This window comes from Mustela nivalis (genome assembly GCF_964662115.1).
Source record: "Mustela nivalis genome assembly, chromosome: 1".
Classification (NCBI taxonomy): domain Eukaryota; kingdom Metazoa; phylum Chordata; class Mammalia; order Carnivora; family Mustelidae; genus Mustela; species Mustela nivalis.
In genome coordinates, this window is record NC_139020.1 from 28,263,995 (window position 1) to 28,279,597 (window position 15,603).

Here is a 15,603-nt window from a genome sequence, read left to right on the forward strand (position 1 = left end):
TCTTCATTCTAAGTATCTGTGAACTTCCTGCTAGGAAAAATGAAGAAAACAGTCTATCTACATTTCTTTTCCTATCCCGGCCACACCCTTATTTCCCAATTCTCTTGCTGTTCTTTATAACATTAGTATAAACCGACATTCTTATCTAAGTATTTCATTGTTCCTTTTACTGTTAAGCAGGCAAGACGAAAGAAGTGATAACAGCTACAACCCAATTTAGATGATTTAGGACAGTTAGGACTTCTGAGCTGATGAGATTTAGAAGAGCTTTTTGGACTTTGAATTGATGCTGTAATAGGATGAGACTTTGCATTGGGATGGATGTAAATCTTTGGGAACCAGAGAGCAAATTGTGGTAGGCTTACCTATTCTAATTGTGGTAGGCTTACACATTCTAATTCCTGGAACCTGTGAATATGTTATTTTACAAGACAGAATAGATTACAGATTTTTTTTTTTTTAAGTTACAGGGCTTGAGATGGGGAGATTATCTTGGATTGTCTAAATTAGGTGGGTCCAATTTAATCACATGATGTCGTCTGAGCCTACTGTTGCCACGTAAGTAGAAAGTTTCTCAACTAAGTAATGTGGGTGGCCTCTAGAAGCTGGGAATGACCTTCAGTCATTAAAAATGACTTATAAAAAAATAAGAACTTTGATCCTACAATCACAAGGAGAAAAAGATTCTGCCAGGAACTCCTATATAGCAGGAAACAATTCTCCCCTAGAAACTCCAGAAAAGAATCCAGCCACCTGCTTACTTGATCTGGTCCAGTGAGACCCACAAGAGATTTCTGATCTTATAGAAATGTAAAATAATAAATGTGTTGATTTAAGACCCCAAATTTATGATAATTTGTTAAGGCAGTAAGGGAAAGGTGGAAACTGTTTTAGTTCATTTTAATTCCTTTCTTATATTAAGAGTATTCCACTCATGTAATCTCTATTTACTTCTTGACCATATCAGGATCCTATTAAGAGGAAGGAGTTGGTGGTAGGGATAATAGACAGCCATGACCAGTGTCTGCCACGGATAACTAGTCCCCCTGATTTGGTTTATGTCTCTAGTCCCACCTCTCAGACTTTCCCCTCATGCTTTATAATCCAGCACTTCTAATCTATGAGATTATCTTCAGTTTCTGGGCTCTTGGTAATTCAGTCCCCCCCTTTCTGGAACACCTTTAGCCAATTGCTTCATATTATCCTATTAACCCATCTCCTGGCTCCCTTTCACTCTCCTACTTCTTAATGCATATTCTTTCACTAAGTCTTCTTGACTTCAAGATTACATTACAGTGTTTATTCAGTTCTGCGTCTGCCCTTTATCCATACACAATTATGCTTTTGTTAAACCTAAAGCTAGCCAGTTATTTCACTAGCAGAACGAGTTTATTTGGGAATAGCAGAGGAATTACAATTCAGGACAAGCAAACTATAGTGAATCATAGGCAAGTCCAGAGAACCAAATGAGAGAGGTTTATTTCTATGGAGGACAGGACAAAACTGTGAAGGACTTTCCTGAACAAAAGTGCATTGGAGTGGAGTGAGAGTTTGAACTTTTCTAAAAAAAAAATTTAAACAATTTTATTTGAGAGAGTGAGAGAGTGCGTGAGTGATGAAACGTGAGTGTGGAGTGGGCTGCAGACTGGGGGAGAGGCAGAGAGAGAAGCAGAGGGAGAGGCAGAAGCAGACTCCCCACTGCAGACCAGGGAGCCCAAGGTAGGGCGGGGGGTTCCATCCTATGACTCCAGGATCAGGACCGGAGCCTGAACCAAAGGCAGATCTCAACTGACTGAACCACCCAGGTGTCCCTAAAGAGTTTGAACTTCTCATTGGCAATTCCTATTTCTGGGCAAGGAGAAAAGTTTACTGGGGCAGTAAATTAAGCTTCTTCCTGCTGAGGATGCAAGGTATGGCTCCCCCCTCCCTCCACCCCGCCACCCCTGCATGCAATTGACAACTGGTGGTAGTCCCAGAGAGCTCCCCCTTCAAGGCTTCTCCTGCTCCATTTGAGATGCTATTTCCTTTATTTTCACAGTATACACCATAATAAATTATGTTTGTGTTTACCTTCTGTCTCTCCTTCTGACTGTTACCAGTGGCTACCGCTATGGTAAAATGTTTGTTAATATGATCATTATACCTAATAATATTCACGACTTAAGTGTTTGAATTATGTGTTCTTCATAAAGAAGTTATACTGAACAGTACTCACTATAGACCTACACACACTTTTCATAGTTTACATTATGAAGGTTGTTTTCAATATACAAAAGCGGATTATAATTAATCCCCATTACCTATACTTCAACTTCAATAACCATCAATATTTTCATATACATTTTAAAATAAAAAAGCCAGTAGTATATATCCCAGCAGCATGACCTATTGTCAACAGGGATTGTTTGACTTACATCTAAAATGAGGAAACATATTTCAATTCTCCAGGATTATAGTTCTGGGGAACTTTAACAGCAATGACAGACAAAACACTCTCAAAAAGAACCATGAAGTACTACCAGTGACCAAGAAGAAAAAAAAAAAAAGAAGAAGAAGAAGGGTCTCTTACAGACTAGAATCTGAAAAACAAGTGTCCTGGATGGCCATCACGTGCTACACGACTTGTCCATGAAAGCCATTCCTGCCAAATATGACTTAATTCAAGAGAAAGCTCAAGTATTTTGTTTTCGTTTCCGATTACAACAGCCGACTCCAGTATTAGCAATTGAGAAAACGCGTCCCTGCTCTCTTGGATAAATGACATTTCGCTGAAGATTGCTTGAACTCATTTATCCCAAAACAAAAGCTGCGGGCTGACGATGTCATTAGAAGTTAACAACGGCTGTCCCTCCGGCCTTCCTCTGCACCCCCAAGGAGGTAGGGGCTCTTGCAGGAAGGCTGGAGGAGTGTGGGGTGTTTAGAGGAACCCCATCCAGAATCCATCCAGATCCCAGGCAAAGGAGCATTCTTTAAAAGGTAGGAAAAACGAAAAGACAAAGGCTCTGAACCTAGGCCTGGGATAGGAACACGGCTTGACAAGGCGAGCACCTAAGGTTCCTCACTCTCCCTATCTCGAATGGAGGGTGGGGAATAGGCCCGAACTACACTTCCCAGAATGCAAAGCAGTGGGGCGGTGCTAAAGAAATGGTGTGTTTTTACCTTAACGTGGCTCCAGGAGCTTCGGGTTTGATTATAAACTGCAGTCGCTCTTCTTGGCTCTCCTTAACCTCAGCCTAATTGGCTCCGTAGTAGAGGCGTGGGCGGGCGCTCAGACGTCACGGGCAGCGGTTGAATGGAGGCGCTCAGCCCCGCGACCTGACGGTAAATGAAGTCCCAACTCTGGTCAGAACTGTGGCTTCTCTAACTATGTTGGAGCAAGAGAACTACATTACCCAGTAAGCCTCGGGCCTGGGAGACGCCGTGGGGGCGGCACCTCACGTCTGTACAGTCATCCCAAGCCTCTCCGGCGGGACTGTGATGGCTGGAGAGATGACGATCTTAGGTCAGTGACCAGGGGTTCCTTGTGGTGGTTGTGGGCACCGGCGCAGTTTGGGGAAGGCCGGGGTGGGCGTGGGTGGTTGTCACTTCCTGGATCCAATTGGCGCAGTGGGAAGGATTCCGGAAAGGTGACTTAAGGGCGGTTTTTGGTTCTTCGGGGCGCAGGATTGAGGGTCGCGTCTAGAAACGGTCTGGGCCAGAGTAGGCCATGTGGGGCCGGCGGCGACCCTCTGCGTACATCCCAGGGACATCGGGCCTCGGGAAGGGTTCCTTTCGAAAGAGCGTTGATTTTGAATCGGTTGAATTTGGGCCTTTGGGAGGCTGCAAGAACGTGCGTCTCCAGGACCCCTTTGTAAGGAGGGGGGAGGAGCAGTACCGGCGGCCTGAGCTGTAGCCGCGGGATGCTGCGTTTTGAGAGAGCCAGGCCTCTTGCAGGTATAGTCTGCTGCACTCTCCGCCAGTCTGGGTTAGTAAGCAACCCTCCCCGAGCGAGAAGATCGTGAAATGTTTCTGACGTTCTCCACGTAGGAGCTAGAGGAAAGTGGGGTTGGCACTTGATTTCTTTCTTTCTTTTCTTTTCTTTAATTTTTTTTTCTTTTTCTTTTTCTTTTCTTTCTTTTTTTTTTTTTTTTTTTGAGTTGTGTGTTGATGAGGATGAGCTCACAATTAGTCAAGCAGACTCCTGCCAATTGACGTTTTGGGTCGTATGTAACATGTATGGACATAGTCTCCTGAAACCAAATAACAGATTAGTTGTAAATCCGAAGTGGCATCTTTCTTCATCCCTAATGTTTACGGTCTGCGTGGCGTTTTTTCGAATTTGTGTATGTATGTGTGTGCGTGTGTTTCTTTAAATCATTATTTGTTGAGCATCTGCTATGTCCTAGGAGCCATTCCTAGTTTCAAGGGATACAACAGAGAATAAAACCTGCCTTCAGGGAGCTTTATGTCGCATTTAGGGTTAGACATTTATGGTTCTCCTTCCCTAAATGTTAACTTCTGCAAGACGCATTTGCTTAATTCGTATTTAAATACAGAAAACGTTGTTTCTGTTAATTAATTCTGTTGTAAAGTAGCAGTTTCATATTTAAACAACTTTCAAAATAATTTCCCCAATTTATCCAGTTTATTCTTTTGAAAGGTAAAAGAACATGAGGGGATAAAAAGTTTTAGCCCAGAGTGCCTCGGTGGCTCAGTGGGTTAAAGTCTCTGCCTTCGGCTCAGGTCATGGTCCCAGGGTTCTGAGATCGAGCCCCATGTCTGGTCCTCTGCTCAGTAGGGAGCCTGCTTCCCCCTCTCTCTCTGCCTGCCTCCCTGCCTACTTGTGATCTCCATCTGTCAAATAAATAAAATCTTAAAAAAAAAAAAGTTTTAGCCCTTCAATAACAGTTCTTGCTGTCGAAATTCTAATAATGGAGTTTCTTTTTAATAATGATAAAGCTGTCTATAAAGCTATGAGATCTGAATATTAATTGATCAAGAAATTGAATTATATCTATATTACATTTATCTAGTTTTTGGTAGAGATAAATGGCTTTTCCTGTCAGCATCAGCACAATTATTTATGTTTTTACTTTATCTTCACCCATAGGTGAAGTACTCAGACATACAACTACAGGGTTTTTGTTTCTGTTTTTTGGGTTGTTCCTTCATTTTAACTGTATTATAGTCATTTTGCATTATGAAAAACTTGATGTCTGAGGCAAGTGTTATCTATAGTACTATAAAAGAAAATATTTCAGAGTGCATTAGTCTTGTTTCAAAGAGTGATATTAAAGAGACTTTGCTATAGTAATTTAGCATATTGTACTAGTTTAATAAAACATATATTTTAATTTGCCTATATTTCAGGATCAGCTGTTTTGACTCTCCTGTTGGCTGGCTATTTGGCACAACAGTATTTACCGTTGCCTACTCCTAAAGTGATTGGCATTGACCTTGGTACCACCTACTGTTCTGTTGGGGTGTTTTTTCCTGGTACGGGAAAAGTAAAGGTCATTCCGGATGAAAATGGGCATATCAGTATACCCAGCATGGTGTCGTTTACTGACAGTGATGTATATGTGGGTTATGAAAGCTTAGAGCTGGCAGATTCAAATCCTCAGAACACAATATATGATGCCAAGAGATTCATAGGCAAGATTTTTACCCCAGAAGAGCTGGAGGCTGAAGTTGGCAGATACCCATTTAAGGTAAGTGATTAAGCTAAAATCTATTGTAATTTTAGTTTAGCATACTGTTTCAGTTGATGCCTTGGCCTCAAGTTAAAAACATTCTGTTTCAATTTACTTAATCTGCATGGAAGTTACATTATAACAAGCTGTCCTACATTATAACAACAGTTCCAGGATGAGTTAATTCATGGGCTCCACAGAGCTACTATGTTCTTGCTCTGCCATTTTTCGGAATATTTTCTCTCAGAATATCTGTTTAGCTCTTTTATCACTGTAGCAAGAAAACTGATGAAACCCCATGAAATATGGCTGGATGGAGGGATGATGGATGTCTGCTTGCCTGCCTGCTTAGCTCTTCCTTTGTAGCAAGAAAACTAATGAAGCCCCATGTACTATGCATGGATGGTGGGTGGATGGATGGATGGACAGACAGGTGGATGGCTAGATAGGTTTATAGATGCTCTCTGTGTTAGGATAATCATATTTATATACTTGAAAAGAGATCATAGAGGCATGTGATTTTATGACTTGTTTGAAATTCAGCAATATGACATGGTTCCTTAGAATGATATTTGGAGTTTTTTAAGTTTCTGAGTGTTGTGATTTTTGTTGTTTATGTTTCATGTGGGATCTGATAGGATAGTGTCTTTGGGCCTCATTTTAATAGTGTCTGTAGCTTGTTTTTATTTTTCCCCAATAGGTTGGTAGATGGTCAAGTTTTCATCATTGAAACTGATGAAACCTAATTATGTAGTCTAGAATGATGGGGGTAAAATTCTTATAATTTCTTAGAAGACTAATTCCCTTTACTCTTGATATGAATAGTCTTTGATGAAAGTAGGGTAGTATGTTTTAGAATTAACCTAGTTTTTTAAATGCACAGGGATAGTGACCTAATACATGTTTTCATGGAAATATGAATGTAAGTGATATTTGATTCTTTTTTTTTTAATTTTTAAATTTTTAAAAATTTTTTTTATTAACATGTAATGTATTATTAGTCCCAGGGGTACAGGTCTGTGAATTGCCAGGTTTATACACTTCACAGCATTCACCATAGCACATACCTTCCCCAGTATCCATAACCCCACCACCCTCTCCTACCCGCCTCCCCCTGACAACCCTCGGTTTGTTTTGTGAAATTAAGAGTCTCCCGACCCCATCTTGTTTCAATTATTCTTTTCCTACCCCCCAAACCCCCCACATTGCATCTCAACTTCCTCAAGTGATATTTGATTCTTGGATAAGAACATAATGAAGTACTAAATTATTCTTGTTAATATGTTCCAGAGCATTTTTTTCAGGTATCTATTATTTTTGGAATCAAGTTAACTAAAGAAAAACGATCCTAAGTCAAATACATGATCCAGCAACTTTTATTCCTTATATATTTCATCTTTTTTTTTTCATTCATTTAATATATATATATATATATATATATTAAGAATCTTCTGTCTTACCTTCATATGCTTGGTGATGGATTATTTTTATTCTGCTGTTATTGTAGATATCACTTTATGGATTTTTAAAGTATAGCTTTTAATAACTTCTAATTTTAGTAAATGATAGCTTACAAATAAATGACCTTATAAAGTTTTTGTTGTAAGTCCAGTGTGTGTGTATATATTTAAGTATTTAAGTATATGTGTGTATGTATGATTTTACTTTTCTTTTTTTTTTTTTTTTTTTTTTTGTTTGGCAAATCCTATTCGCAGGTTTTAAACAAAAACGGAATGGTTGAGTTTTCTGTGACAAGTAATGAGACCATCACCGTTTCTCCAGAATACGTTGGCTCTAGACTATTGTTGAAGTTAAAGGAAATGGCAGAGGAGTATCTTGGAATGCCAGTTGCCAATGCTGTTATTTCTGTACCAGCAGAATTCGATCTAAAACAGAGAAATTCAACAATTGAAGCAGCTAACCTTGCAGGTAATATCACCCTTGCTTGAGCTTTATTTTTTTCAAAATGTTCTTGGGTTGAAAATCTTCTGTAGTAAGGTGTATCACTTTGAAAACCACCTAACTAGGCATATAAATAAACCTAAAGTGGGTAAATTAGGTGGATTTTGATATGTTTACAAACAAAAATTAAGAAAACTCTATAGCACAATGTGAGTTGCAACATACTGTGACAATTGCCAGTCAGGTGGGCCTCTAACAAAGTCTGAGAACATGGGTGCATGTTAGCCATGAGGAATTTTTTTCTACAAACTTTCTTTAATGTTCAGATGACTGAATTATTTTTTTGAAAGTCTGAGGTAGAAGAGAATTCATTGAAGCCATTCATTAAATATTGAGTGCCTTGGTAAATGAAACAAATAAATCTCTGTTCTCACGGAACTTATATTCCACTGGAGAGAAACAGAAGGTCTGTGTTAAAGATAAGTATATTCTGGGGTTTCCCACTCTTAGCATTATTGACATTTTGGGCTAGATAATTCTGTGTTGTGGGCAGCTGTCCTGTACAGTATAGGTCAGTTAGCTCACCCCTAACCTCTGCTCATTAGGTGCTAGCAGACCTCTCCTCTCCAAGTAGTGACAACCTTTTGTCTTCAGATGCTGTCAGATACTCCCTGAGGGGCAAAATTCCTAAGGGCAAAATTGCCCTGGTTGAAAACCCTGATAGAACATATATCAGAAAGTAACATGCTATGGAAGAAAAAAAAGAACAGAACTGGAAGAGGATTGCTGGTGTTGATCAGGAAGTGGGGGAACTTGAAGGTTTTAGAGTGGTCGGGTAGGCCTCATTGAGAAAATAACATTTAAGCATATTTGAAGGAGACGACGAGGTTGTTAGCCAAGATGATGTATAGGGGAAGGATGTTGCAGGGGAGAGAACAGTCAGTGTAGCAGCCATAAAATGGGAATTTGCTAGTGCTTATGAAGATGGGAAGTTGGTCAGTGTGACCAGAGCGGAGTGAGCAATGAAGTCAGAGAGCTAAGGGAAAAGGTATGAAAGGTTTTTAAATAAATTGTTCAGAATTGGAATAGTTTTTTATGGCTCCTGATACATAAATGCCATATTACTTTCCAAACCACTCATGACATGTGGCAGTTGGGTAAAGTAGGAGGTTTGTGCAAGGAAATCTGATTTTTTTTTTTTGCCTAAACTTTCACTGTTTCGCATTACCTTCAAGATCAGATTTGCTATATATTTCAGATTTACATTTGAGAGTCTTAAATTTTTAAGTACTTTTTTAAGAGTCATTGTACTGATTGGAACCCTATATGGTCTGTGGTGTGAGTGGGAGGGATAGAGAGGAATCCATTTACATCTAAAATTTTTTTATGATCTCTTCTGTTTACTTACCTGCTTTTTTTCAAAGTCACTTTAAAAAAAAAGAAGAGCGTAGTAAGTTTATTTCATTTCCACAGCAATTTATTATAGTACATAATGATTAAAGTTTTATTATTCTTATATTCCCAAGTAAAATAAAAATTAAAAGGGGCTAGGATTTTTTAAATTAAATATTAAGTAATACAGAACATAATGATATATTCCACTAAATCTGGGCTTTTCTCATATCAATAACTTTTAAGATGATTTTAATGATCCCATTTAGAAAAACCAATATTTATCATTCCCATTTCACTATTTTTGTTGGGTTTGTGACTGCTCCCATTGTTACTCAGTGGAGTCCTTGTCACATAAAACACACTAACATGGTATGAGGTTAAGTGGGATGGAATTTTGATCATGCTGTCCTCTGATGACTTGTTCTTCCTTCCAACCAATCTTACAGGACTGAAGATCTTGAGAGTAATAAATGAACCCACAGCGGCAGCTATGGCCTATGGCCTCCACAAGGCTGATGTCTTTCATGTCTTGGTGATAGATTTGGGTGGAGGAACTCTAGATGTGTCATTGCTGAATAAACAAGGAGGAATGTTTCTAACCCGAGCAATGTCTGGTAAGAAAAATACATGGAAACTGAAAGAGGTTCAGACATGCTTTTCTTATTAGCGCACCTAATGTGTTGTGTTGATTTTAAAACTTTTTTCAGGGGGTACCTGGGTGAGTTAGTTGGTCAAGCATCCAACTCTTGGTTTAGATTCAGGACACAAACTCAGGATTGTGAAATCAAGCCCCGTATGAGGCTCTGCATTGGGTGTGGATTTGCTTGAGATTCTTTACCCCTCTGTTCTTCTCCTTGCTCGCACGTGCATACGCTTGCTCTCTCCAAAATAAATCAATAGAAATAAACAAAATTTTTTTTCACTATACTTGAACTTCATTTTGGTGGTCTGTATATGTGATTTTATAACCACCATTTATATATATAACAACAAAAAGTGAAGTTTAAAGAAAATGAGCACCCTATCAAGCAAATAAATACATTGCCAGTTGTAGCTCACTGAGCCAGTAGGACTTCATGGCTGTGGTGAAGGGAACAGAAAGCAAGAAAAATCCTTTAAGTATTTACCCTAAAGATACAAACGTAGTGATCCGAAGGGGCACATGCACCCAAATGTTTATAGCAGCAATGTCCGCAATAGCCAAACTATGGAAAGAACCTAGATGTCCATCAACAAATGAATGGATAAAGAAGATGTGATATATATACACAATGGAATACTATGCAGCCATCAAAACCCCCGAACTCTTGCTATTTGCAGCAACGTGGATGGAACTAGAGGGTATTATGCTGAGTGAAATAAGTCAATCAGAGAGGAATTTGAGAGGCAGGACAGGGGGGTCATGGGGGATAGGGAAGGAAAAAATGAAACAAGATGGGATCAGGAGGGAGATAAACCATATGAGACTCTTAATCTCACAAAACAAACTGAGGGTTGTTGTGGGTTGGCTGGGTTATGGGCATTGGGGAAGGTATGTGCTATGGTGAGTGCTGTGAAGAAATGTCACAGACCTGTACTCCTGGGGCAAATAATACATTATATGTCAATAAAAAAATGAAAAAAGAAAAATCCTTTAAAATGAAGAGTAATCAGTTTATTTCATTTGATAACATGTTTTACAAAATATGTTTAGAAAATCTAGTAATAGTGTTCTCTAGGAAATTATAGGATTTTGTATTCTAAATCTTTTTTTTTTTTTTTTTTTTTTTTTTAATTTCAAGAATGGAGGCTGTTTGAAAAGTGAAGCTATAAGTTATAGGTTGTCTAACTTTAGCATTTTTCTTTTTCCTACCTGGAGTCTTTAGAACCAAATTCAATGCCAGGGATCTGTATTAACATTAATCTTTTGCTTTTAAATCTTTCTCTCTCTCTTTTTTTAAAATTTTAGCTCTTAAGCAAGCAAAAGGATTGAAAGAAAAAGATAAAATGGCTACTGTTACTTTTTAATTATAAAGACTTTTTTTTCCTCTTGAGAGTAATAACATTCAGTGTTTTTAAATTGCTGTTAAAAGCTAATCTTTCATCAACTTTTATCTTCAGAAAAATTATTGGATATCATTAAGTGATAGTTCCTTTTTTATTAAAAATTTTTAACCAGGGGCACCTGGGTAGCTCAGGTAGCTTAGTGGGCTAAAGCCTCTGCCTTCGGCTCAGGTCATGATCCCAGGGTCCTGGGATCGAGCCCCATGTGGGACTCTCTGCTCAGCAGGGAGCCTGCTTCCTCCTCTCTCTCTCTGTCTACTTGTAATCTCTGCCTGTCAAATAAAATAAATAAAATCTTCAAAAAAAATTTTTTTTAACCAGATATCCATTGTTTTTAAACAATATACATTAGAGTTAAAATTATTTTAATCCAATTATTTTACATCAGTCTTTGTGTGAATAAAATCTAAATAGTTAAGTACGTTAAGCAAGAGATTTGTTATTCCTAGTATATTGTTTTCATACATGCTACACAGACATATATATGTATATATATATACACACACATGTACACATACAAATACATAAGTATAACATGCCTTTTTATTTCTAACTTAGGAAACAATAAACTTGGAGGACAGGACTTCAATCAAAGACTTCTTCAGTATTTATATAAACAGATTTATCAAACATACGGTTTTCTACCCTCTAGGAAAGAGGAAATTCACAGATTAAGACAAGCTGTGGAAATGGTCAAATTAAATCTGACTCTTCATCAGTCTGCTCAGTTGTCAGTATTACTAACAGTGGAGGAAAAGGACAAGAAGGAGCCTCAGAGTGGTGACACTGACCTGCCAAAGGACAGATTTTCTCCCGCTGATGGCCGCCATGTGAACAGCGTGGTTGGAGCTGGGCTTTCTGAAAAGACAAGTGGAGAAAGTCAGGTGTTATTTGAAACAGAAATATCACGGAAGCTCTTTGACACCCTTAATGAAGATCTCTTCCAGAAAATACTTGTACCCATTCAGCAAGTATTAAAAGAAGGCCACCTGGAGAAGACTGAGATCGATGAGGTGGTTTTGGTTGGGGGTTCTACTCGTATTCCTCGAATCCGCCAAGTCATTCAGGAGTTCTTTGGAAAGGATCCCAACACTTCTGTAGACCCTGACCTGGCAGTGGTGACAGGAGTGGCTATCCAAGCAGGGATTGATGGGGGCTCCTGGCCTCTCCAAGTCAGTGCTTTAGAAATTCCCAATAAGCATTTACAAAAGACCAACTTCAACTGAGTCATGGAGGGATGATGATTTGTGATTGTCTGATGAGCGCTTCCTCTTTATCAGACCACCTCCAATAAAGAAAAGTCTCTAAAATACTCATTTACCTGAAAGGTAGCATTTAGATACACAGAATTTTACATAGCATTTGGTTTTAGGATTAAATGTGACCAGATTGAGCCTACGTGATTTTGGAGAGCTCTCATTCCAGCAAATACTTTTCACATGATAGAGTTGAAGTAAAACTGTTGCAGGAGCATGGGTGGTTTTGTTTTCTGGATTCTGTAAGTAGATAGCCACATGCACTTAAAGTGACATTCTATAAACATTGCCTAGTGCCGATATTACGATTCCCAGTTCTTACTAAATTGTATTAGCAGGAGCTGGTAATTGATTTACTTGGATATCACATGTAACTATTAGTTTGAACCATACTTGAAGGACAGTATTGCTGTCAGGTTTTTACATTGGCTGGGAGATAGCAGTATTAGGAATATAAGCTGCATATATAATGTTCAGTAGTGGCCATATTATGTAATAAATTTACTTTCACAAATTCCATTATGTGTCCTATTTACATAACCTGCATTCTTCAGATTTTTAAATTATTTATTGTATCAACTTTATTTTAAAATAGCTACAGATTTATTCAGGTGTTTCAATACCAGACAGTAAATGTAACCAATGTATATTCCAGTTCTTTGGTTGCCATCATCATCTTTCTCTGCTTGGATTTCCATAATTCTGCCTGATGAAACACAGGTGGGGGTTATTTATTTCATTTTACACATGTCTTAATGTCACAATAAAGCCATCATTACTATCTCTTCTTTGTTACCCAAGACCTTTGCAGACATTGATAAGTACCAGTAATTAGCCACAGTATTTATGGTTTTGTTTCTTTGTTTATTTTCAGTAAGCCCGGGAGCATGTAGCTTGCGTTTGAACTATCCAATCATACTTGATTCAGTTTTTACTGAGATTTTTTTCCCATATATTAGTTTTGAATGAGGAAAACATGCTCACTTTTAAAATCTTTATTGTTTCCCACTATCGTTTTACAGTAGTCACAGTTGGACTGCTTTCAGCCTTAAGGTTAGTATGTGATGCGAGTAAAAAAAAAAAAAAATTAAACACTGAAAGTAATGTGGCAATATAATGTGAAGGGCAATGTTGAAAAATTTCTACAAATGAGCATTTGTAGCAGTTTTGTTTTGATTTTGTTTGTTTCCTTTTAGAAATGCTACAGGGACCAAGAAAGAAAATGTAGCAAGTAGTTCTGTTACTGTGATGCCCAAAGTTGAAGGTTTTTGTTCTTGTTTTTGTTTTTCCTTAATGCATGCTTCATACTACTGTTCAAAAATTATACTCTGGTCAACATGTTTGTTAATGTAAAAAGTATGTCTGCTTTATCTATTGTTGAATTTAAAAGTTATTCAATTTCCAATGACCGAAAAAGAGAACTAAGCAGACATTTCAGCAACATCGAACATTTCAGCTTCTGACAGTAAAAAGCTTAATGTTAGTATTTTTTGCAGATCTAAAAAAAATTGTAAGCGATGAGATTGCTGTTAAAACACAATTTCAATCACATAGTTTTGTGTACAGATTGTCTAGTAAGTAGATAGAAAAGTAAAAAATGTTTGTTGACATATTTTATTTTATAACTAACGGAGAAATGCCAAAGATGAATCCTTCACTGCATTATGAAAATATTCAAGTGTTCTCTTGGACTTGACATCAATCTTTAATAGATTTTAAAATTGGAAAAGGTCTTTTTGCTTAGGTCTTAAGAGGAAAGTGTTCAATCTATCAAAATCTCCACATATATTATCAGCTTTAACCTAAAGCATTTTAACATTTTTAAAAAAATATCTTGACTCTCTCAAATACATGAGATAGTTCAGGAAGATCTGTTACCACTTTTTAGTGGAAACAATTTGCAAAACAGGGCAGCTAATCTCATACTAATGTTAGAATTTAAGTAATTTGATCGTGTCCAAAAAAAGAGAATGGCAGTGCTGGAATTTGGGGGCAAGAGTTTAGCATATTCTCTAGTATAGTTATGCCTTTAAAAATACAAAGCAAATGTCTATCTTCAATCATATTTTAGGGGCCTCTGTATAAATGGTCTTCAAATCAATGTAGTTTATTTATTTAAAAAATCAAAATGCATCCCAAAAGGGATTGTTTATGCCTAATAATCTTGACATTTTCCGTAAAACAGTATGTTTTGGCTGTACATGTAACTAGTGTTTTTTGAAGTGCATTAATTTTTTAAATACTAACTGTTGTATGAGTAGAATATGTGAATGAGTAATTTATTTTGTATCAGGAATGTTTCAGTACTGTGTTTTCACTCCAGCCACTGACTTAACAGATGCTACTGTGTATAACATGTACGGAAATTTATATAGTTACTGTGCATAACAGATTGTGCCTCTTAAATTTGTGTGTGTACAGGTAATTCACATTTGAATGTAAATAAATACCACTTTGCAGTTTGTTTTTTAAACTGTGTACTTTCTTTTCCATGCACGGCTAGGCCAGAGTACATTTTTGAGGTTTATAAGTGAAAAGGGAAGCAGGGCCGGCTGATGTGACACTCATGGTGCGTGAGCTCTGTGGCTCTTGCCCTCTCCCCTGCATCCTGACGCTGGGGTTGCTTATGTCCTTTTCCACTTACCTTCCTAATTTAGAGGTGACAGTTCCTGTATCATAGAAGCAGCAGTTCCAGAATTGTGAATACCAATTCATGACCTTTGACTATAATGTAACAAAGACCTAAATTAATCTATAATTAGTGAATAATCCTACATAATAGACTACTGTAATCCTTTGGTGGATTCAGTAATACATCATTTTCTAATAAAGTTTGGATAAAAACCATATATACATATTATATCTATTTAAAGAAATTCATTTGATTATTGTAGTCTTCATTTTCTAATGAAGTTTTCATCTTCATAATGTAGTCATCATTTTCTAATAAAGTTTGGATAAAACCTATATATACATATTTTATCTATTTAAAGAAATTCATATGATTAATGTAGTCTTTTCAGATGAGCCCTTGAAGATAGTAGACTTGACTTTTCCAATTGTTCCTGTGATTTCTTCATGGTTTTTCTAACCACCATTGCTGAGGGACTCAAATGAGGAAATACAGTGACACTCCCGTATTTAGTTTATTTAACCAACAAAAACACAGTGGCCCACTGAGATAGGCAGCCTACAGTGTAGCTTCCAATGACCCCTATTTTCTGGTATTCATCTCCTATTGTGATCTTCCCTTGAATGTGTGCAAGATTGGAGGACTCCCTGCTAATGATGGAAGGTAGGTACATGGAGGTGAATAAGCTCCCCAGCAGACAGCA

The 15,603-nt window shown here is 37.6% G+C and overlaps 1 protein-coding gene and 1 long non-coding RNA gene across 6 annotated transcripts in view; one reads left to right on the forward strand and one right to left on the reverse strand.

Moving 5' to 3' along the window:
* LOC309843716 overlaps positions 1 to 3,248 on the reverse strand; it is a 212,125-nt gene extending 208,877 nt beyond the window's left edge. For all 4 annotated transcript variants that reach the window (XR_014300305.1, XR_014300306.1, XR_014300307.1 and 1 more), the window contains exon 1: positions 3,160 to 3,248. This is a non-coding gene — a long non-coding RNA (uncharacterized lncRNA). The remainder of the gene's footprint in view (positions 1 to 3,159) is intronic.
* Positions 3,249 to 3,382: 134 nt separating this feature from the next.
* Positions 3,383 to 14,741, forward strand: HSPA13 (heat shock protein family A (Hsp70) member 13). 2 transcript variants are annotated; one of them, XM_082689298.1, is made up of 5 exons: positions 3,383 to 3,502; positions 5,350 to 5,690; positions 7,388 to 7,601; positions 9,416 to 9,583; positions 11,571 to 14,741. In XM_082689298.1, the coding sequence occupies exons 1-5, from the start codon at positions 3,478 to 3,480 to the stop codon at positions 12,236 to 12,238; spliced, it is 1,416 nt and encodes a 471-aa protein (XP_082545424.1). In that variant the 5' UTR covers positions 3,383 to 3,477; the 3' UTR covers positions 12,239 to 14,741. The 2 variants fall into 2 exon arrangements, with proteins under 2 accessions (XP_082545424.1, XP_082545425.1); XM_082689299.1 differs by having other exon boundaries at positions 3,466 to 4,322.
* Positions 14,742 to 15,603: the final 862 nt, after the last annotated feature.